The 24,909-nt window shown below is 40.9% G+C and overlaps 1 protein-coding gene across 6 annotated transcripts in view; it reads right to left on the bottom strand.

The window, feature by feature from the left end:
- Nucleotides 1-287: 287 nt before the first annotated feature.
- Smarca2 (SWI/SNF related, matrix associated, actin dependent regulator of chromatin, subfamily a, member 2) overlaps nt 288-24,909 on the bottom strand; it is a 171,687-nt gene continuing 147,065 nt past the window's right edge. For 4 of the 6 annotated variants that reach the window (XM_048347869.1, XM_048354923.1, XM_048362341.1 and 1 more), the window contains exons 29-34: nt 21,856-21,909; nt 11,280-11,385; nt 10,701-10,802; nt 7,094-7,226; nt 2,576-2,718; nt 288-1,178 (exon numbers count right to left, since the gene is read on the bottom strand). In XM_048347869.1, the coding sequence (XP_048203826.1) occupies nt 1,143-1,178; nt 2,576-2,718; nt 7,094-7,226; nt 10,701-10,802; nt 11,280-11,385; nt 21,856-21,909 (574 nt within the window). In that variant the 3' untranslated portion in view covers nt 288-1,142. The remainder of the gene's footprint in view (nt 1,179-2,575; nt 2,719-7,093; nt 7,227-10,700; nt 10,803-11,279; nt 11,386-21,855; nt 21,910-24,909) is intronic. The other 2 variants (XM_048329281.1, XM_048336443.1) reach the window with 1 other exon arrangement.

The following is a 24,909-nucleotide window of genomic DNA, read 5'->3' as shown; positions in this document are numbered from 1 at the left end:
GTTCACAGCAGCATCTCTTCAACTATTTCATAGGTAAGAGCCAGGGAAGTAATGTGTTTTCCTATTCCTTAAAAACATACCTACATCATCACTTCAGCAGATTCTCTCTCTCTCTCTCTCTCTGTCTTCCTACTTTATCATGTGTGTATAGGCAAAACCTGCCAAGTTCTCTGTAGGACATTTGCACCTCAGTCCCAAGCATTTCAGTCCCCTAAGACTCAAAAACAAGAGGCAGCATTTGTTGAGCTAAATTATCTGTTTATTAGGAAAGCACCAACACCACATTCTTCAAAATTACTGGAATTTTATTTGCCTCAGGCTTATGACTGGCAACCAAAGACATTGTGCAAAGAAAGCAAAGATTAAGTACACTTTAGGGAGGAGACAATACACCTTGGGAACTTGGGAGGTCAAGTGGACAAAGGAAGCCATTCAATACACTCTAAAGATTGCAATAGTCAATTGCGCTTTTAACAAAACTTTCAAAACCAAGAGCAAAAAGGAAAAAAATTAAGCAATGTTTACAGTAGACATAAATCCTATACAATTCAAAAAGCTTTTGTTCTTCAGATCATAGAGCATAAAATGGAAAAATGTATATATGCAGGTGAAATCTAACTACTGTACACATTTATCACCTATTAAAGTTGCTTATATGTATCACAGTGTAAAAAAAAAGTACTGAACAAATAAAAATCTTGAAAAATCTTGCCTGATGAAAAATAAAATAACCAGTGGCTTTTAATGGCTTCTCCTGGTTATCAGTACTACAAAAGACAAACAAAATCTTCTCATCAGAACAGGTGATAAAACCAGGCACAATCAAATAGTTACCAAATTAGAACCACCCATAGAAATATACTTTCCACCCACCTATTTTTTCCATCAAAAGCTTTTGTTGCTTTTAATCTTTGAATCTTTGAGTCCCATTTGGTCACAATATGTTACAAATATTTGCGTGTGTATTTTTTTTTACACCATGATATCATATGTTTGTCTGGCACTATCCTAAAGCTAGTTTATAGATGAGGATGAGGACGTAGAAACAACCCAGTGCCCCCAACGACAAGTGAACTCACTGGGAAGAAATGTGGGAAGAGGAAAGGATTCAGTTCTATGATGGAAAAAAAAGGTCCAAGTGTTCACTCATCATCAGTCCCACTTGCTTCTGACTGTTCCTAAAAGGAAAAAAAAAAAAAAAAGATAAAAGGCAATGATATTTCACAAAGAGTTCATGGTCCAAATCTCATTCTGTAGAAAGACAGGAAGATGCTTCAAATGCACGGGCAATCAAGAAGCTAATCTGGGCAGGACCATACTGAAAACCCAAAGCCATACCCACTCCATCAGCTGTGTCTCTTGTTTACTGCCTTTCACTTTGGCTTCTGAAATTTATGGCTATAAATGTCTATTTTTAGATCTCTTCTAGAAAAGTTCATGTGAGAAGAAAGTGAGCATGCATTTGATGTCCGGCTTATTAGTAAAATCATTTGAGGAAAAATACAGGAGTTGAAGAATATGTGAAAAATACCCTATTTCCGGAAATTCACAACCAGAGCAGGGTGGCAGTGTGTTGAAGAAAAATCCAACTACTAGTTTATATACTATAGTGGAAAATTACCTTTCCAGAAAGAAAAATGTGTATGGAGTAGGTGTCATGGTATGCAAGCTTCTCTGGAAAGTGAATGGAAAGGAGGTACTACAAAAGGCTTTGCTCCTGGGTCTTCTAAGTAGAGGCAGTCATTAGGTCTGGGGTAAAACACTAGGGTTGTAATTTGGCCCCCATTGGTTACCAACTCCTAGACTTGAAGTGAAGCATTCACAACCTAAGTACTGCTTTCTGTAATATCTTTAGTGATAACTGTCTCTTGTGACACTAAGCATTAAACGTGCATTGTGCAGGAAGAAACCTATTTCACTGACCTTCACATATCACTAAATTCTCCCTGAATTTTCCAAATAATAAAAAGAATGCCTCTAGGTATTTAAATGTATGGTACCTTAAGTAGCAACTCAATCCCAGAACTCTGACATCACAATAGTTGTTCTCATTCTTCTGTCTAATATGTTATATAGTAAAGCACTGTGCTGGGTGAGATGGATATAAAATATTAACAGGGCATGAAGAAAAAAAAACATTTGCAGGTAAGTGAATAGAAAGATTTTTAAAAGGGATGAGTGGGAAAGGAAATTGATTTTGTAATTTTTTATTTTAAAATACTGTTTAAAAAGTAATATTCCCAGCCAGGTATCAGTGGCTTACACAAGTAATTCAAGCCATGCAGTAAGGTCAGACTGGAAGATTGAAACTAGCTCAGGGAGTAAAGTCTATAAGATTCTATTTTCATGAGAGGGGTTAACACTGATCAAGATGCATTGTACTCACAGACATGTTGAAGTGAAACCCCTTTGTCCAACTACTTAAGAATTATTTTTTTTAAGAAAGAATAAAAAAGAGGACACCCCCATCCCAATTTCCAAATTAGCCAGCAAAATACTCAACTGGAGGCATAGCTAAAGAGGTAGAGCTACAGCCATGGGAAAGAGTAGGAAGTCCTTAGTTCAAACTACTTACGTTTTCATCCTGCTCTTCATCACTGTCAAAATCACTCACAACAGGTTTGGCTTTCCCTCGATTTGGCCTTTTCTTGCCTTTTCCTTTGTCCCGCCCTTTCTCGTCTTTTTTATTAAGCTTGATTTTCACCTTAACAGATTTTGCTACAAAACAAGAAACAGACACAAGGAGTGACACAGAAGTCTTTTTACAGATAATGATCCCACCCGTAGTGCCCAGAACACCCCAGCCTCTGTCTGTCTGGAAGGTGAACTTGAGCCCCATGAAGCAGACCTCATGGGGGAGGCAGGGTAAAAGTAGGAGACGGATCCTTTTTCTGGCTAAGCAGGGACTATGAAGTATGTAGGCGTTTATTCAAGAGATTTTATATTACATTTAAGTAAATATGCATGGTGAAAAAAGCCAATAATTTCACTGTGTCAGTAACCGACTTGAAAACTGAAATAGTAATTCTTCAGAAGTATGGCAAGACACACAGTTAAAAGGCATATCTTGTTTTTAACTTTCATTTCGTGCCTTTGAAAACTTCCTCTTCCTCATTTCTCTCCCTGCATCTTCTTCTGGTGATTCTTTGCAGGAAATTTTAAAAGAAAAGAAAAGCACAGTCTATACATACAAATACCTTCATTTCTGTATGGATATATTATAAAGTATTCAAGAATATGTTACAGACACATATTTGAATTTTGTAAATATACATACACATATACCACATACACACCCATTTTATACTCTTTTTGTAATGTACCAGCTTACATCAGATTTGCGACTTCTACGTCTTTTCAACATGTGTAATGTTTCCATCTATGGTTATAGTGCAGCTTATTTTGCGAGGCCCCCAGGGGTGGGTGCTGAAGTCTTTTTTATGAGAATGAGTGAAGTTGCCTTCATGCCCTTTGTTAACCTATCCTGGCAGCATTTGGGGTATGGGAGGGGCAAGTAGAAGCACCCAAGGGGTAAGCTTCTGACAGTTCTCTGCCTGAGTAGCCTTCAGGAGGACTATATTCCTTTGGCCTCTCATAGGGCAATCTAAATACAGAAAAGAAGACACTCAAGAGTTCAAAGGTCTATAGCACAAATACAGGTGTGTATCACATGGAACAAAGATCTATGGCCTTGTTCTGGGACAGGCAGCCTTAGTACTTTGTGGCTGAGGTCACTGAGAATATGGACCACTCACACCAGTTTTCCTAAGAATATTATGTTCAGTGGGTCTCACGGCACCTGCATCTATATACAATAATGGAGAAGGTCATAGCTCCAGAAGATTATCTCTATAATAAAACATTTTCAGCCTTCCCACAGGGAAACATAAGCTAACAAAGGTGATGACAGCCAAACTATTTTGAACTGAAGTAGAGTGATGGTATCTGCCCTTCTTCCATTCTTCCATGGCAGTGATTGGCTGGTTCAAGTAGACAGAGCAGAATTCCTAGTCGTAGTTTCTATCCATCCTACCAGAGGTCTACTGCTTTATGTGCTCTCAGATGAGGTCTTCAGAGTTGAGAAATTCAGAATGAAAGATAACAACTGTAGACAAAAAGGACTACCTATTAATTGATGCATAAATGCTCTAAAAGAACTGATCCCATGAGCTTGTCCTTTCAGCCAATTCTATATACTTTTAAAAGTGAAATCTCTAAAAGGTGAGTGAGGGTAGGAAATGCAGGAAAAGTCAGATAAGGAAATATGTTTTCTAGACTATCATTTCAATGCACCTGGAGTGTGGGACAAGCTAAATCTATCACCCTTGTGTGTTAATAGATTTGTAACTCTAAAAAAAGACACCCAATAGGCTGTGGTGGATAAGCAAGCACCTATGACAAACCATCAGGTGAGCCCTACAGTCAACTTCCTAAAGTGTTACAATGCCATCGTATGTAATCCTGAAAAGTCCAGATTACCAAGCCTGCTAGGCAAAGTTTGAGCCTCCTTCTTCCTCAAGGTGTCCCAGTCTGGAACCTGTTACCCAACTGACACAGAAAAAGTGATCAAGCTACCCAAATCACTTGACCTTGAGGTGAGAGGTTACCCAGGTGAGTCTTTGTAATCAGCTGACACATGACATGGGAGGCAACTTTGGGCTCCACCCGTCACTGCTGGGTGTACAGATGGAACTAAGGTCATTAGCCAAAGTGCACTGCTAAAGATGACCCTCCACTGACCACCAGCAACCAAACAGGAACCTAGTCCCTATCACAAGAGACTTGAGTCTGCCAACAACCATGATGAACAAGAAAAGGGGCTCTGCCAGGGACCTCAGGCTGAACTTGTGTGCTGAAGAATTGTATGGTGATAGATTTCTATTGTATTGTGCTATTAAGTTTGGGTCATTTATTGTATCAGCAGGAGAAAATTAACTCATTGACTCAAGAGAGATTGGGGAAAATTGTAAGTTGATAGATGGGATAAGAAGACAGCTATTTAAAAACAGATTTAGGATGTGGCTCTGAAATAATGCAACATATTCCTAGATAGATTGCATAGACTTATTTGTCAAATGCTAAGATATTAAATCTCATGAATAATCATATGAAATTGGGAGAGGTTAAATTGAAAACAAACAAAAGGCGGAGTAAGTAAAAATACTGAGTGTGGAAGGATGGGGAAAAAGGCGCTGCTGGTGAGCATGGAGCTCAGTGATCTGTGGGAACATGTATAAAACGGGCATCTGAAATGTTTTAAGATTTTTAAGGGTTGGAAAGTATAAGACAGGATTATTTTTATTAGTATACACTGGTTGTACAAGGGAGGTTTCATCGTGACAATTCCACACCTGTATACAGATCAACCTTACCCTTTCTTATCACTCTCCTTATCCCCTTTCCTCCCTTTGTAAAATGACTTCACTAAATTTCCTTGTTCTGTTTTCATATGACCGCATTGTTTAAAATGGTCTGCTTCAAAGAGGTCAATTAATATATTTGGTCCATTCATCAGTATACATTAATATATCTGATGTAGAAAAATCATGACAATATAGAAGGCAACTTTTCAAAATGTTAAAGTATTGTATAATTCTATCACAACTTACTATCTTCCTAGTCATCTCTGCTAAACAGGTGCCCATCCTGGAGATTAAACTCAGAACCTGGGCCTTGTCCCTGAGCTTTTTCTTTTTTTTTTGGTCAGTCCTGGAGCTTGAACTCAGGGCCTGAGCACTGTTCCTGGCTTCTTTTTGCTCAAGGCTAGCACTCTGCCACTTGAGCCACAGCGCTACTTCTGGCCATTTTCTATATATGTGGTGCTGGGGAATCGAACCCAGGGCTTCATGTATGTGAGGCAAGCACTCTTGCCACTAGGCCATATTCCCAGCCCCCTGAGCTTTTTCTTAAAGGTAATGCCTACCACTTGAGTCACAGCTCTACTTCTGGCTTTTTTTTTTTCTTTTTGGTAGTTTATTGCATAAAAGTCTTAACAGATACCTGAGCACCAGTGGCTCAAGCCTGGAATCTTAGCTACTCAAAAGGCTGAGATTTGAGTATTGTGGTTAAAAGTCAGCCTCGGCAGGAAAGTTATGAGATTCTTATATCCAACAAACTACTCAAAAAGCTTGAAGTAGTGCTGTGGTTCAAGTGGTAGAGTGCTAGCCTTGAGCAAAAGAAAGTCAGTGATAGCACCTAAGCCCAGTTCAAATTCCAAGACTGGCAAAAAAAAAAGTCTCACAGGCTTTCCTGCTGAGGCTGGCTTCAAATCATGACTCTCAAATCTCAGTCTCCATAGTAGCTAAGACTACAGGTATGTGTCACCAGTGCCTGGCTTGTAATTGATCCATTTTTTAAAGCATGTCTACACTGTTTTGCATAAAGATAATAACTAGTAGCATGTATTCAGTTAGAGATCTAGAGTGGTAGTAAAACTAGGTAAAAAGAAATTTTAGACTTCAGACTTTTAAAGAGAGCCTTCACTTTTGAATCATTAAGGTTCTTCCCTTGGGTATAAAGCTCAAGAGAATATCAAATACTCCATAATGCACTATTTCAAAACCTCAGCTCATGCAAAATAAACTAAACATTTAATCTGTGATGAGGAAAATATCAACATGTTAAGTAGATGATTAATCAATAGCCCTGCCCCTCCAGGCAGATACCACAGCACTAGAATGGTGAGTGAGCCATACAATTCCAGCTCAGATTGACAATTAGGCCCCATCACGGGCTGCTGATTCCAAGTCACTGGGTAGGACTTTCTATCTGTGGGAACTGTGCTAAGGAGAACACAGATGTCATCCCAACATTACAGTACTAACACCCAAATGCAACATTCTCGGAGTCTGCAATGAGCCTCGCCTAAACGTCATGCACTTGTACACGTTATGACCCTGCTCAAGTGCAACTTCCACGTCTCTGAATTTGAAGTTAAGTATATGGCCTGAGGCTGCCCACAAGATCAAAGGAGATTAAGGACTTGAATTTGGTTCTGCCCAACTCCCAAGTCTTGTCTATTTGCATGGGTGGAAATGAAATATCTGCAGGTGGAAGCAGGTCAAGAAGTACAGACTCCTGATGCTGGACTCACCCTCTGACTCGGACTCCTCTTCCTCTTCTTCTTCCTCTTCCTCATTGCTATCATCCTCACTCTCTTCTTCTTTGGCAATTTTCTGCCGAGCACTCTTAAACACTGACTGTAAGACGATGGAATCTTCATAGATCTGAACAATTAAAATAGCACGTGTAAAGAACTGCAATCTTAGGTCATTGCTGTCACCATGGGCTCTTCTCTATGTAACACTCCAACTTTCTTTTATGAGACTGTTAGCAAAAATGTCATTGTTAGTTCTTTAATGCTCTTAGGAAAGTCAACAGCAAGGCACTGAACCCAAAGACATTCTCAAAAGAGGCATATATTCCAAAAAGAGCAACAGATGAATGAAGATAAGCTTATCTTGAACAACAAAAACATTACAATATTTGTTGTTTGGATTACTGAATTTTACAGTAATACCATAGCAAAGAAATCTTTATAATATTATTTCTTATTATTAACTTTATCAGCCTGGCGCAGGTGGCTTACACCTGTAATCCTAGCTATTCAGGAGGCTGAGATGCGAGGATTGCAGTTCAAAGTCCCTGTGAGATTTTTAATCTCTAATTAATTACCTGAAAACCAGAAGTGGCACTTGGCTCAAAGTGGTAGAGCTCTAGCCTTGAGTAAAGAGTCCAGGGACAGCACCCCAGCCTTGAGTTCAGGGCCCACACCAACAATAACAACAAAAAGTTTATCAGTGACAGTATTCATCTACTCGATGTTTGGTTTTTAATATATGTATGTACACAGGCTTGGCAGGTATTGAGAGAGACAAAGTTAAAAAATAGTCTTCCCTCAAACAAACAAAAAAAAACCAAAAACAAACTCAAACTACAAGAATGACTAGGTGACCTACGAATCACAGTTCTAGATACATATCCTAAATGATTAAAAGCTGGGTCTTGATGAGGTATTTGTATATCCATATTCATAAGATTCATGATAGGCAAATGCTAGAAGCAACCCAAATAACCTTTTAGACAGATATGTGGCTAAAAATAATGGAGTGTATTCATATTCTTCCTCAAAACGAAGATCTTCTGACATGTTATGACATGGGTGAGCCTTGAAGACATTGTGTCCAGTAAAATAAACCAATCATCAAAAGAAAAACAATGTGATTCCATTTAAATGGAGCATCTAAAGCAGTCAAATTTATAGAAACAGAAGGAAGACTGGTCATCAGGGCTCAGGTAAGAAAGGAGAGTTGTTTTAGACACAAAGTGTAAGTTCTGGGAAAAGGGCTTGAGATGCGTGGAACAACTATATAAATAAAACCAACACTACTAAATGATAGCCTTAAAACTGGCTAGGATGGTAAATTTTTTTGTTGTCTTTTTTTTTTTTTTTGGCCAGTCCTGGGCCTTGGACTCAGGGCCTGAGCACTGTCCCTGGCTTCTTTTTTTGCTCAAGGCCAGCACTCTGCCACTTGAGCCACAGCGCCACTTCTGGCCGTTTTCTGTATATGTGGTGCTTGGGGAATTGAACCCAGGGCTTCATGTATACGAGGCAAGCACTCTTGCCACTAGGCCATATCCCCAACCTTTTGGTTGTCTTTTAACCATTGTTGTTAAAAAAAAGTACAAAGGAAAAACTGGTCTTTATTCTCTAGGAACATATTCTTTTAATGTAAAGACCCTCACACTCAAAATGATGGGGCAACTTATTCTAAGCACCGAGTGAAATGGGAAAATGAAGGACCAGGGAGAGAGCACTACGGAATGGGGTCACTGGGACAAAATGTGCCTGAAAAGTCCAAGTTGATTTTCATTTTTTGTTGTTGTTGTAGTACCACTAGTGGGACTTGAACTCAAGACCTGCACACTGTCCCTGAGCTTTCTTAAGGCTAGTACTACTACACTGTGAGCCACAACTCCATTTCTGGTTTTTGAGTGATTAACTGGACTTTTCTGTCCTGGCTGGCTTTGAAGATGCATCTGAGAGGATGCCAATGTCAACTTCCTGGCAATGAGCTGTACCATGAGCTATGAGCTATGAGCTATGAGCTAATACCATCTCATGAAGGAATGAAAGATTCTCAAGGTCTGTCTACACCAGTCACAGCTGCAGTGGTCTCAAAAGAGATGGAATCGCCTGGGTGCACCTGTGACCATTTAGGCTGAGGAATGGCAGGAAATGATGCTCCAGACTATAGCAAGGGGTCAACAAAAGGAATACCACATAGAGGTGAAGTGACGCTGGAGAGCACATGGGGAGCCTCGAAGCCTTAGAAGGTGACAAATGACAAGATAAAAAAGTGGTTGAGTTGGTCACCTGTGGCTTGTGCCTGTAACCCTAGCTACTCAGGAGACTGAGATCTGAGAATCAAGGTTCAACTTCAGCCCAGTCAGGAAAGCCCGTAAGACTCTTCTCCAATTAGTCTGAAATGGAGCTGTGGCTCAAGGGTAGAGTGCTAGCCTTAAGCAAAAAGCTTAGGGACAGAGTCCAGGTCCTGAGTGCAAGTCCCTGGACTGATAAGAAAATAAATAAAAGAGGTTGAGCAGGACAACCATGGACCAACCAGGGAGTAATTGATGCAGAGCTATTTTCCCTGAATTTCAGTTATGAGACAAATGTAGAGAGGAAATGGATACATATCATAATTAATAAAGCTATGCTGAGAATTGGAAAATCTATCTAGAAACTATATGAAAAGATCAATCACAACAGGCTTCTCAATCGACTCTGACTTCCTGTTTGTCTTGGCTTTCACCCTACCTTTCTTTAAAGTCTTCAAGACAGAAAACTTATTTTTAAGGCCTCTTGTTTGAGTTTAAGGTCAAGCAAACACTGATCATCATAAACCTGGAAATGCAACGATTCTGTTCAGGGTTCATTTGGAAGATTGTCCTGGTCTTGAATTTGATGCATGCAAATATAGGTAAAAGGGTTTGATCAGCAGAGGCAAGGGAATGTAAGGAGTGGCGGATCATCACATCACATTGTGATTTCTTCTTTGGGTGTGAGAATGTATGAGGCCAGAAATGCAAATGGGGGGGGGGGGGAAGAGTTCCTAGAAAAGGTGAGAGTAATTAAGCTGTAATTAAAGTGGAAGTGTCCTTCCCCTTGTGGTTTTAATCAATTCAGTGTTACCTGTATACACTTCTACTCCCTAGCTAACTATGGAGAAAAGAATGTAAAGAGAACTGCAAATAGGGCTGATAAAAGGTGTTGTTTTCTAAAGCAATTAGAGGCAGGTTATTCCCCCTCTTATGTCATAGTACTTTCAATTCCTGATGGAAGGTTACAAACAGAAAAGTGAAGGTAAGTGTGTGTAATTAAATGACAGTGCACAAAAGCAGAAACAGTTGGTGCTACAGTTTTCCAGCCAGCAGTACCTGGAAGGGCTTGCTCCAACCCTCCCTGGTTGGAAGACACGCATTGAAGAGAGCATGAGTCTGCACATCTGCAGCCCAAACGTAATTTCAAAATGCCAAAGCCTCAATTTATGCACATAGGTAGCATAGACTAGGCTAGGGTTTTCATTTTCCTTTGGCTTGGGTAGGACCAATGAGTCATAAAGTAACAAAAACTGAGATGTTTTATTTAAAAAGAACATGCTGAATATTAGAGACTTCTCAGACAACCCGACACCCACCTGGGATCCCTCTAAGTTGAATGTCTGTGCATTGTGACAGAGAAGCATGACGTCTTTCTCCAGGTCGCCCAGGCTCCGGTACTTATGGTTACGAATTCTCTCCTGATGGAAATTGTGGATAAAATAGAAGACAGAAGAGTAAAGGGTAATACAACAATTATTACTTCTTTAAGAAAGTCCAATTTTCCCCTTGTTTTCATATCATTGTCCCCTATCCCCTCCCCCAGCCAGAGAGTGGGATTACACACCCCCAGGGATGCCATTATCAAGACTGTCCCCTTCCACCCTCTAGTGCATGCCTTGGGGAAAGGAGGCGGGGAAGCACTGTGTGGGAAATAAGAACTGTAATGGGAAGCGAGAGTCTGAAGGGTCTTCAGTAAAGCACAGTATAATATGTGCTCTCAGTGATTAACACATGTGGAATTCCAAGATATCCCATACCTTCCAAGTGGCAGGTTCTGGCTAGGTCTGGTGAACAGACAGGACATTATCACCGGCCAGCCCCAAATAACGGTATCAATGCAGTTACATGGCTCCTTTATTTAATTGAAAAAGGAAGTTAGTAAGCAAAATATCTACCTTGATTTTTTTGAAATCCACTGGCTTCCTAATTAATTCATAGTACTCTGGTAACTCTTTTCTGGAAGGTAACTGAATGAAGACTTCACTGAGCTGTCGCCCTGAACTGCAGGATGGGTGAAACAAACAGAAACAAACCACATCAAGCACTCCTCTGGGAAGGTTTTATTGCAGAAAACATCAACAAAGCGAACTACCTGCCATGCATATAGACATGGCAGGGCAGGGGGCTTCCTAAATCGAGCAAGATAGCACCACAACCATGCTGGAGATGAGTGCCCCTTTAGCTAACTTCAAATCGCCTGGCAACACAGCCAGGTCCCCGTTTCTGTCACGCCTAAGGGAAGTGAGATGTGGCTTTCTCTTATAAGCCAGTCTCTCCCTTCCATATGTTAGAAATATTTAAAGTAACTTAATCAACTCAAATACACCACTTTAAAAAAAATAATAGGACCCGTTGATTAAAGGTACACAGACATTTCCATGCTCCTTTGTCTTCAAATTCACTTTGTATGTACAGAGAAACTCAAAATAATGTTAGAATATAGTCTGGCCACACAAATGGAAAGCTTTTGCATGTTCCTACTGGGTGACCATCTTTTCAGCTTTATTCTTTTTAAAAGATTTCCCATATTCTGAGCCACATGGGTCTACATTATCTCCTGCCCCAAAGACTCCCCTTTAATCTCACCTAACTGCACAGATCTGTGTGTGGACCAGTTTGGGCAAAAAAGAATCACTGCCTTTGGAGACTGTGGGTGGCTCATGTTTCTAGGATTAGTGCTGCGCCTCCCCTCATGCAACGCTGGGTTTATTGAAAAGCAGGTTTTAATGGTTACAAATGCTTCGCATTTTGTAATTCAGAAAAAAAAAAAAGCCGCAAAAGTAATGCAAGCCTTTCACATCACAATATTAGAAACAGACGTGGTTAAAGGAACAAAGATAGATAATTTTGGTTCCAGATCCTAATATCTGATTTGGCCCACCCAGATCAGTAACAGCTTGTGATATATGGGCTAGTCATTTTTCACAAAGATCTCCCTCCCCTTACGATGCCATTTCTAGTTCCTTTGTGAAGCCAAACATCAAAAGATAACCATCAATCACCGGCATGTAAATTTCCGAAGGTGACTGCAGGAGTGTGCGAGAATGTGCCAAGGCAGTGGCAGAGCACAAATGACAATATGCTGTTTTAATCCACAAGTCCCAGTTGTATAATTAAAAAATAATCATAATGACAGTTATCATAAAAAAGGCATGCGCAGTAACTCAAATGGTTGCTTAGCAACCAGTGGGAGAAAAGCTGAAGTGCAAAGGGACCTGCATAAATTAACTGAAAATCCTCTGTCAAAGGATGGGCGAGTTTTTCTGCTATACTGACTGGGTCACTGCTTGCTTTTTTTTTTTAATGCATATATGGGCTTCATGAATACTAAAATCAGGAATGAGCACAAGAGGTTTAAGAACACTAAGGAATTGCATTTTTATGTTATTGTGGCAAGAACCAAGGTGTTTTCTTCCCCTCACCATCCCTCAGCCCCACCCCATGCAGTTTGGAAAATACGTTTATGCCACTTAGAATGTGGCAAACCTCTTTTATTTATTAGCACTTTCAACACAAAGCCAGGATTACTAGTGCATTTCCCTATCATCTATCCTGAGATTTATACATTCGAACCTTTGACTGTTTAAAAAAAGGAGCATATGAAAGGTAACAACAGAAATTTATAGATAGCAATATTTCTATTTATATCAGAAACATAGCTAGAATTAGCTTAAAAAATAAAACCAAGCATCAATGCCAACATCAGACCTCTTTGTAATGGTGGATTTACATCTGACCCTCAATACCTTCACAGTGTCATTTTCGACATTGCCAACAGATGGTGTCATTTTTCTATTGACAGCTTAACAAGCCCATCTTTGCTCTGGCACACCTGTGATGGACACACTTTCAACTGTGGTACTAGTGAAATAATAAGCAGCATAGATCAAGAGTGTAATGAAACCCTGAAGGGCAAAGTTGCAAAGGCAATCTTGTTCTGCCCTCTCTGCCCTTATTTAGGCCTTAGAAATCCTAGGCCCTATAAGGAAACACGTCTTAAGAGTTATCTGCTCGTAAAGAGGAGAGCTGAATGTTCTCAGACAGTGAGCCAATACTGTAAAAGGAGAAACAAACACATTTATTCTGCTTCAAAAATGAAGCACTCACTGGATTTAATACTCCTATCCCATTGTCTATTCTTGCTCTCATAATAACAGAAGATGTGGATAAAAGGTTGACTTGGAAGCTAAGGAAGTCGTCTTCTGACCCTGTTGCTTCCATCGTGCTTCAAACATCTGTCTGGCTTCCCAAGCCCTCCAGAACACATGTTCCCTTCAGTGTGTCTACCATCCACCTTCTTTGGTGGACAGGCGAGCCTCACATCTGTGCACAACTCAACCAACCTCCTACTCACTCCATGGCTGTGAATTTCTTTGTCTTTTTCTTCTTCAAACACTTCATGACCCATCCACATATAAGGACCCATTCACCACAAAAATGGAAGAAATTCTCCTAAATATTCATTACACTTAACTTCATTACTCCTATGTATGTTATCCTTTTCTTTCTCACAGGGTCAGATATTTTACAGGTAGTCAAACTTCCCCAGCCCTGCAGAGCAATGGCTGTTCTGAGGACTGCTCAGGCAGGGAACATCTGGATTCTTAATGTCCCTCACTCTCACCTGAACTGTGGTAGCTGGAACGCTTACTAATGGATTATAGTCATAGCTTTCTTTTCCCTCCAAAAAAATGTTACAGGTTAAAACCAAACAAGATAAAAGTGAGGCAGCTTGAGGGAGCTTTGAATTCTTGGAATTTCTTTTTCAAACTTGAGCCTAGCAAAGCCTTTTATAATATACCATTTCAACTGTTTTTCCCCTCCAATACCAAAAAAAGGTGTTTGTTGGTTTTTTCCAAGTATAGAACAATGGGCTAATTGTGAAATGGCTTGCAGAGGTGATTTGATTTTGTTGAACTACTTAAACCATCATAAGGTACTTTCCATTATGTTACTGTGTACAATTCAAGGCCTAAATGCAAATTGCTACCTCAAGTACACTGTTTTCCTGGGACAAAAGTAAGACCCACCTTCCCCAACCCCCACATCCAAAGACAGTCTGGATTTCAATCCATTTGGCACAGTGATTCATCTGAGATTAAGAAGTAACAAAGCTACAACTAGGGGGAGGAGTATGTAACCAGCAAGCCAAATTTAAAGAGTTGTACCGGACCTAATGTTTACCTGTGGCTGGTTAAGAACTTTTCCTGTCTACCAATGTATTAATGGTGCAGGGGAATGGCTGTCTGTGGGAGATGGAAAAGCCCAATATTCCACTTGTAAATGGTGGTCTGTAAACCCTGCATGTGAAGCTACATACAGAGTGAGGTTCATTTTGTTATTCTTCACCTGGAAAACAATTTTTCTCCAAAAGGCAGTTTACACATTGACCCTATTCTGACTCTAAAATGGAGACCACATATAGTCCACACTTTATATAAATATTAGCTTTACCACTGGTTACATTTTAGGTCTAATTGTAGGCATGAGAGAAGAATATCTCACTAAGAAACTTCTTTAAAATCCTGGCTGTGAGTTTTCCATGATTTTTTTTTCGAACTAGGGCTAAGCAAGAAGATTGACACTGGCTGAGGCTCTTTATTCCTTGTATTTTCTTGTTGTTTGTTTCTTTGTTTTGTTTTTTTTTGTGTGCAAGTACTGGGGCTTGAACTCTATCACTGAGCTACAGTCCCATTTCTGGATTTTTGGTGTTTAGAGATAAGAGTCTCATGGACTTTCCTGCCTAACCTGGATCCTTAGATCTCAGCCTCCTGAGCAGCTAGGGTTACAGGTATGAGCCATCAGTGTCTGTCTTTCCTCTCTGCTTTGTGTTTCTCCTGTGTCCAAGCTGATTGGTTGACAATATCAAATAAATACTTCTGAGAAAGAGATCTTAAATGAAGCTGAAAGAAGTTTTGTTTACATTAACAAAGGTAACTTAAATTATATTACATTCATCAATAAGATAAAAATGTGACTGTCTTAATTCTATAAGAAAATGATGTCATGGTTTAGAATACCCATGTGGGGCTGGAAGGCTTTACAGGAAAAATAACTATAGTCCTAATGGAATCATACAGGAAATCATTTGGGAAGACAATTTTGAAAACCCAGCCAACCCTGCAGGGTAGTAGGTGAGAACATACTATTGCTTTTTAGGGTTAAGTTCCTACTAACTCTTGTGCATACTATGGAGAAAATTCATCCATCCTCTAAGTGCACCTTCATTATCCAGTCAGGTAAGGTGTCATGAACTGGGTGCTTGTAGCTTACATCTATAATCCTAGCTACTCAGGAGGCTGAGATCTGAGGATTATGGTTCAAGGGGGCAGGAAGAGCCCACAAGACTTTATTATATCCCACTAACCACCAATAATGCAAAAATGAAGGCGTAGCTCAAGTGGTGCCAACCTTGAGCAAAAACACTAAGGGACTATACTTAGATCCTGAGTTCCAGTCCCAGTTTTGGAAGGGAGGAAAGGAGGGAGAGAGGGGGAAAAAAGCATGGGAGGGAAAGAAGGGAAGGAGGGAGGGAGGGAAGGAAGGAAGGAAGGAAGGAAGGAAGGAAGGAAGGAAGGAAGGAAGGAAGGAAGGAAGGAAGGAAAAAAGGAAAAAAAGGAAATAAGGAAGGAATCATGGGCCCTCTGTATTTACTATTGACAGTTCTCATGTGGGTCTCCGAAGGTACTGATAATTCCTACCAAACTAGGATCTGGCCTCCCAGGCTCTTGAAAAACATGACAGAAGAATTAACAGCAAGCCCGGGACTGGTGGCTCACACCTGTAATCCTAGTGACTCAGGAGGCTGACCGAGGGTCATAATTTGAAGTGAGCTCAGGCAGAAAGGACTCTTATCTCCAATTAATTACCCCAAAAAAGTCAGAAGTAGAGCTGTGGCTCCTGTGGTAGAGTGCTAGCCTTTAGACACAGACAGACAGACAGACACACACACACACACACACACACACACACACACACACAGAAAGAAAAAGAAAAAGAAAAAGAAAAGAAACAGAAAGCACTAAGACTTTCCAAACATCTTAAGTAGAATCACTCTTTGGTGCCCAACCTTATTTTCCATAATCTATCTATCTGGGCTGAAACCCAGAGAAAGATGTATACATAAAGATGTTCATCATAGGGTTATTTAAATAAATAAGTCAAAGCAGTCAAAATGTTTACTGATTTGGGAAAGGTCACATAATGAAATGCTAGCATCAAGAGCTGTGTGCTTTAAAAGAATGGAAAAAATGCTTGTTATGACATTAAAAAAAAACCCAACAAAAATAACCACCCTCAAGATAAAAAAAAAAACTGTTTGTGAAACTTCAAGGTTTTTAAACAGGCTTTAAAAAGGATCAGAGGAGATATGCCAAAACATACGCATGAATAACAATGCACTCCTATTTAACAAAATGAAGATTTATAGCCAAATGTAATTTAGAACCACATATCCATAAAGACAGTCTCAACACTTTTAATAGGTTACCTTTCCTTGAAGCATACTAAAAGTCAGAAGTCAAATATTATTTTCCCTACAAAAATAGGGGGTCACATGACTGGCTTATTTATATCACCATGAACAAAATATTTCACTAATTGTCACCTTTTACTGCTACTAATAAAGGCCAAAAAATAAACAAACAGAATAGGATAATTAAATAAAATGCTCAGTTAAGGATGAGAACCCCGGGGCTGGGAATACGGCCTAGTGGCAAGAGTGCTTGCCTCCTATTCATGAGGCCCTAGGTTCGATTCCTCAGCACCACATATATAGAAAAGGCCAGAACTGGCGCTGTAGCTCAAATTGGCAGAGTGCTAGCCTTGAACAAAAAGAAGACAGAGACAGTGCTCGGGCCTTGAGTTCAAGTCCCAGGACTGGCAAAAAATAAATAAATTAGTTAATTTTTTAAAAAAAGAATAAGAACCCTATCTTAAGAAGTCATGGTACAAAGTTGCTAATGGTTTCTTTCATCAGAATGTCCTCATTGCATCTACTGCTGTCAATGGTGGCCGGCAAAAGGACATGAGATTCAGAAAGTTATCTGCTTTCCTTTTTGACACGCATTTTGAGGAGTCATTTGAAGATGATTTACCACCTATCACTTGACTTTTAGAAATTATTGGCTTGAGGACATCTGTTTTCTTACTCCCTCCCCCCCACACTTGACATTTCACAATAGCAGGTAGACTATGGAACTCTCACTATCTCTTTCAAACAGATAGCGAAGCAGCCAGCCAATTGCCAGCTTTTACCACTTCATCCTAAAGACTTGCTCATCACTCTGAGAGGTGCCTTCCTTTCCAAATGCAAGAACTGATCTTCCCTTCCACAGAATATTCTGACCTTTGATCTTGTGGCTCTGTTAATAATAAAAGCACTCTTTTAGTAATAAAAGCATGCTTCAAAGTTTTTGGCTGAATTATGCCTAAACTCAAAAGCACAAAGCTTTCACAGGCAAACAAACAACAACAACAAAAAACAACAAATACCTCCCCATCTGCACTAGAGACCTAAACACTGTGTTCAACCAGTGGGTTGTGGTAGGCACCAGAGTGGTGCTTTTCTTCTCCCTGAAATGGCCATTTAACCAAATTCCCATGGAGCATGAATCTAAAGGAACAAGACAGATTCTTTCCAGGGATATATATATATATATATATATATATATATATATATGTATATATATATATTTAAATAACAAGTATTGCATATATATATATATATGCAATACTTGTTATTTAAATAAATCAATCCATTTCTGACCAAGATGTTGATGGACTAGTCTTGAAAACAATTTATCAGCTCTGTAGGAAGACTCATTCTACTCCAGTTATTTCCAGTTGGGATTTCTGTTGTCTCCTAAACTAGTGCTCTCCTGGAATTTGAGAGGCAGAAGCCCCTGGGAGAAAGGCTAAGGGCCAGGCTAAGGTTGGAAGCTAGAGGAAGTCTTCTGTGCCTCAGAAAACAGGCATACTAAATATCTGTGGGCTACCCACCTGCTGTATGTGGGTATAATTGGATGAGCACCATAAGGAAATGTCAAGTCTGCCAGGAATCACAGTAGCCTGCTCCAGGAAACAGTTTAAGTTAAGGACTTGTAATGAGGGCAAAATAAAGCACCGGAACTCCCATTTCCAGGAGCACATTCCCTCTCAACTGCAGGCAGTTTCTGAACTCCAATTCAGCCTTTTCCAAAGTATGTTCCACAGCCCACCAGCTTAGTGGATTATTAACAGTATCCCCTGAAATGGGGACCTTACCAGTTGAATCCTTTTGGGAAACCCTAGGAAACATGATCCCATACAGGGGCCTGGGCTCTGACCTTCCTAGGCTGCAATTCTACCAGATAAACACTCAGCCCCATGTTGGGTCCAGATATCTGCCACAGAGACTGGGTGAACCACAGCTCTTGACCTAGAGCTCAAAATTCCTCCAAGTGTATCTTCTGGTCACACTCCTGATTTGTGGCAGCTTCTCTATGATCTAATTAGAGCTACTAATGCAGAGGCACTTGGGCCTGACAGCCATCATAGCAGCTCCTTCCTCCACTTAAGGAAATATAGAACGTCTGCTGCCAAGGATACTAAAAATAAATTTTGTCTGAAAGACTTTGTTGGCTGATCCTGAAGGGGCGGTCAATAGTAACAACATAATCGCAGCATCAAGGGCTGTGAATAGCCAGGTGGAGAACTTTGATTTCCTGTCATGGACTAGGGGCAGCGGGGCTACACACACATGTGCACACGTGCATACACACACTGACTTTGCTTTCACTTTGCATTCCTATAAAAGATACTGACACTCGGTAGAGAGAGACAGAGTTACCTTATTCACATCCAGTCTACCCCAAGTCTTGTCATTCATGTGTTGTCTTGCTACTGCCACCTCCTTATCAGAAGATGCCTCCTTCTCTATGTATCAGCACTGTCTAACCAATGCTTCCTTCACTCTGTATCTCACAAGGTGTCATGGTGCCATTTCTCAGCAGAGGCAACCATGTTCCCATAACCCACTCAGAGTCTCCCCTCACATATGAGAGCCAGTCTTGGCTCCATGGCTGTCTTCCCTCTGTCTTCAGCAGACCCTGCACACTGGTCTGTCTCTGCACTCCTTTCCGAGAGTTCAGGAGTGCCTTCCTCTGACTTCCTAACATGACAGTCACTGTAAGTGACTGGAGACTGAGTCCTTGAGGACAACACTGGAACTCAAGCCTTTCCTGGAACACTCTGCTGCTCCTCCTTGCACCTGGACACCTTCTCACCCAAGAAAGCCTGCTCTTGCCCACTTCCATGGCTGCTCCATCCATGGAACTGAGCCTCTTTGCCTCCTTCACCCATGGCCTACCTGGCAATTTCTACATTACTAGTGTGCAGATCTGACCCTATTCCTGTTCGTTCTCCTCTCCCAGCCCGGGCACACATCGATTCAAACCAGGTCCTTGGGTTCCTCATCTATATAACTGCTTCCAAATGTACTTTAAGATCCATTTTATCATAGATTTACAGAAAAATGTTGTGCTTCTGAAACCTTAAAGGATCAACACACACACACACACACACACACACACACACACACACACACACACACACACACTGTTCTGCAGGAAGGGTTAATTCATTACAATACAACCTCTTACCACCATATAGTTGACTCAGGCTTGTGGGAAAAGGAAATTCGTGTGACAATAAAGGACCAAACAGGCCCCAAAGAGCCCCGAGGAATCAAGCACTGAGCCCCTTGCTATGCCTCTAGAAATGATAGTTTAAAAGTATTTTTAGTGCAATTGGATTTATCTAGGTCCTAAGTGCATAAAGTTCTATCTTCTATCCTCCGAAAGCCCAGGCATGAACATTAGGGGCTTGCAATTGCCTTTCAAGTTATTAATCCACTTTTCATGGTCACATGACTATTTGAGAGAAGAAAGGGGAAAGGAGGTAGAAGAGAAAGGAGCTTAGATCTGCTCTTGCTTGTGGGATGGGAGCTAAGCCTGCTCTGTGGTATTTAAACCATCAGGCTTCTTTCTAGGTAATGGAGGTAAAAGTGTCTATCCAAGTGGGCTCACTCTTTCAACTGCCCAGCTTTACAAGAGTGTTTCTTGTTTGAACCCCCAAATTCAAAACCAGGTGGAATTCTTTGCCATAATAGTAAAAACAGAGCATAGTTCTTCATGCTTCTCATGATTGATGTGGCTAGTTTGTAGGATAAATCATTGTTTACTGAACAGCAATAAAAAAGTATCAAACAAAGAAAAACACATGTGTTTAATGCTATACATAAAGAAGAGTGCTACAACCAGGAATCAATATTCATTCTGAAATACAGGCCATAGTCTGTTTTCTCTAGATTAGATCTATCTTGACTTAAAAAACAAGTATAAAGGACATTATTGACTCAGTTAACAAAACTGGAATGAGGACGATTAAGCATTGTGTCAATATTTTTAGGTCAGCTTAGTCAAAAGCAGAAACAAAGTATTATTTTCTATATATTAATAGCAACTCCTAACCCTGGTGTATCTTGCCCATCCATCTCTCCCACTCAATCAACATCTACTGGTCACAAACAACCTCTGGGAATAAAACAACTCTCCTTCCACCCAGCTGAAGCAAAGGAACACAAACGTTAGGCAGATTGGCCTACGATGCATAAGGCCCTAACAACCTGCAATAAAGCCCAGCACACACAGGAGTAGCCACAGCCCCTGCCCCTGCCCCTGGCCCTGTCCCTGCACATGGGCCTCAATTCAGTTTCTGGGTGCAGAGCAGTGTGAACATGCGTGCAGCTTCATGTTACCCTTTATCAAAGTCTGTGTGTCCTGGCCCCCAATGCTGGTACTCTATGTAGGACAGTAGAGAGTTAAAAGAGGCCCCAGGACAGCACCACAGAAGCTGTGCAGAGAGAGATGGGAGTTAGCACAAACCCATCTCTGAGGTGCTGCAAGGTCAGGCAGGCTCCTGCCTCCTTTGGGAGATGTGGATTTACCATATGGATCCTCCCTAGCCTCCCTGCCCACCCCCTATAAGACACGTTCAAAAGCATGATAGGTGTTTATTATAAACAAAAGTTCCTGTGTTCTCCACACTCCAAATAGAGGTGACTGGAGGAGGGACAGGAGAAATGTGCTTCTGAAGATATATTCTATGCCTTGGTTTGTTGGTTTCTTTCTTTTTTGTCAGTCATGGGGCTTGAACTTAGGGCCTGGGCACTGTCCCTGAGCTTTTTGCTCAAGGCTAGCACTCTACCACATGGGCCACAGCATCACTTTTGGTTTTCTGGTGGTTAATTGGAGATAAGAGTCTCATGGACTTTCCAGCCCCGGCTGGATTTGAAAGGTGATCCTCATATCTCAGCTTCCTGAATAGCTGGGATCACAGGTGTGAGCCACCAGCTTTTCTTTTCTTCTTTTTGCGGGGAGGGGCACCAAGGGATACCTGTTTTAGAGACAGGAATACAAGACAGATCCTGACCTGTTTCCTTCTATTTCCAACTGAGAATTACTGGGCACCTTCTCCACGTTACACCTGTGGTAGAGTAGAAAGAACACTAGAGTCAGAAGACCTGGGTCCTTCTCCCGGCCCAGTTCTTCCTCCCAGGTTGGGTGACCTGGAGGAATTCTTTGCATTTCTCCAAGCTTCAGTCTCCTCACATACCTGCCTTGGTGGGAAGATCACAGAGACAAGTGTTTGGAACCTCATTCTGAAAAAAAATAACACACTTTTCCACAAGTGGGAGAAAACTGGATTTCCTAATGACCCCAGAACTTTTCCTTCTTGTTCCCCTGGCCCTGCTTTCCTCCACACATGTCCTGTTCCTGCTCCCAAAAGGAGTGGTGGATGGGCAGCACTGGTTGGGTGATTCTAGCCCCTCAGTCTCCAATGAGGATGATACTTACCTCCCATGGTTGCTGGGACCATGAACTAGGATAAAGTGTCTTTGTTACAAGACTAAGAACATGGAAGGGGTCCATACATCCATCAGTTTTGGTTTCTGAACACCAACTAAGCAGTCTTCTCTGCTTCCTATAATTCTACTTAAAAAAAAAATAAATAAAAGGATCTCTGAATGAGATCTTTTCAAACTCAAGATCAGAAAGAAGTTTATTTCCATCAATTGGAAATAAAAATGATGCCAGGTTTATGCCTATATCCTAGCTACTCAGGAGTCGAAGATCTGAGGATTGTAGTTCAAAGCCAGTCTGGGCAGGATAGTCTGTGAAACTCTTATCTCTAACGATCAAAGAAAAAAAGCGCCTAAAACTCTACCCTTGAGCAAAAATACGCAGACAGTGCCCAGGCCCTGATTTCAAGCTCCAGGGTCAGGACCAAACAAAACAAAACATAAAAGTACCACTGGATCTCCAGTAGGGAAGGTTCCTCAGGTGAGCTTGTGAACTCTGTGACATGGGTATCCTTATCCTTTCAGGAGGTGGCAGGGCACAGCTGTTGGGCTGGACACATCTGATCTGAGGCGGCCCTTTATCCAAGTCTTACTCTAGACCAACATAGCAGCCACAGAAGAGTTTCTCTGTTCTGCCTCAGAGCTGAAGGTATTTGGGGAGGGATTAGCATGTGAAAGTGCATGTGATACTCCACATACAAAATGCACTGGAATATCCAGAAAGATTAGGAAGAGCAGGGAAGGATGTACAGGAAAATAAATCTGGGAAGTCTGTTGGGTTCAGAATGTGAAAGACTATTTTGTTCTATGCCGAGGATGTCTGATGATCACTGGGCAGGCCCAGGAAACTATTGAAAGTTTTAAGGAACAAGATGGCATGATCAGGTACACACCTCAGGAAGGCAGCAGGATGGGGAACAGACTGCAATCAGGACACACAGATAGGCAGGGCTGTCCTTGGCCAGGACAGAGGGGCCAAGGATTCACTGAGACAGAGACTCAGGAAGGAGAAGGATGGGTGCCTTGGAAAGAAACTGAGTGGAGGGAATTTTGTATCTTAGTGTATATCAGAAAGACAGCAGAGGCTGAGAAGATGTGTACTGCTAAGATCTCAGGCTGGCCACAGAGCTGACCCAGAGGAAACAGAAGCCAGAGGGGACCAGGTCATCTTGGAACATGTAACAGTGAAGGACGAAAACTCGAGAAAGACCAATATTCTCCTGTTACACTGAAAGTAATTCAGAGAAAGACAGGTCTGTTTCTAGGATCTGAGATTAATAGGCTAAAAGTCAATGGCAATGCTAGGGTTTAAATGAAAGGAAAGTCTAACACAATAATTTCAAATCAATCATCTTGATAAGGAATACTCCTAAATCAGGAATCTGGAGGGCTTGGGGAAAAAAATGAAAGTACAAATAACAACAATAACAACCTTAACTAGTGGAGTTGCTTTTACTGAGGTATGTTACTACAAATCTGTTTTTAAAAGACAATATAAACACTCATATAAATAATCCATTGGGTTGCTACTTCAAGAAGATTATCAAGATGGAAAAGTCACACAACAGGATATACCTCAGTGAATTTTAAGTAGAGCACTTTGAAGAAAAAACCCTGGACTATGGCAATATTTTTTTTTAAGCCAGTCTTGCCTTTTGGAGTTCAAAAGTAGCAGCTTAGTCTTATTTGAAATAAGAGAGATGGAGCCATGCACGGTGGCTCATGCTTGTAATCCCAGTGACTCTGGAGATAGAGGTTAAGAAGGACTGTGGTCTGAGACCCTATCTGAAAAACAAAGTAAATGGAAAAGGACTGTGGACATGCCTTAAATGATAAAAGTACTGGCCTAGAAAACCCGAGGCCCTGAATTCAACCCCCAATACTGGGAAAAAAATAAAAATAAGAAGAAATGTTACAATGTCCACAGCAATGAAGCAAGTATAATTAAAATGGTTAGGTTTAAAGAATACTAACACCTTTAAAACTGTGCTATAATGAGCCAGACACCAGTGGCTCATGCTTGTAATTCCAGCTACTCAGGAAGCCAAGATCTGAGGGTAACAGTTTGAAGCTAGCCCAGGTAGGAAAGTCCATGAAACTCTTGTCTCCAACTAACCACCAAAATAAAAAGCCAGAAGTCAAGCTGTGGGTCATGTGGTAAAGTGCTGGCCTTGAGCAAAATATCTCAGGGACAGGACCCAAGCCCCAGGACTGGCACACAAAAAAAAAGAAAAAGTGCTATAATGTAATAAAAAAATGTTGGCTGTCTTTTCTCGGGAAAATGTCATTAGAACAATGCAAGGGTTTTTTTCCTCCCTAAAAGTGACCATAAATGCTGCATAATGCCACTGTATCGCCACATAGTGGGAGCTCACAGGACCTGCTAACTGGAATTCTTGGTTTGGTAGCCTCAGTAAGAGAATTCTGCCCTCTCTGTGCTGTTTGGTGATAAGTAGGGTGCATACCAGGAGCTGACCTCATGATCAGATACAATGGTACAGTGGGACGGTTCTAGAACTAAGGAAACAAGGGTAAGAAACACTTCCAGGATGAATGAATGATTTTCCCCAAAGCAAGAAGTGTTAAATAAAAAACAGAGAATACGTGGAGCTCTACCCCAGTTC

Source organism: Perognathus longimembris, chromosome 1 (assembly GCF_023159225.1).
Source record: "Perognathus longimembris pacificus isolate PPM17 chromosome 1, ASM2315922v1, whole genome shotgun sequence".
NCBI lineage: Eukaryota > Metazoa > Chordata > Mammalia > Rodentia > Heteromyidae > Perognathus > Perognathus longimembris.
This window is presented reverse-complemented; position numbering and strand designations above follow the sequence as displayed.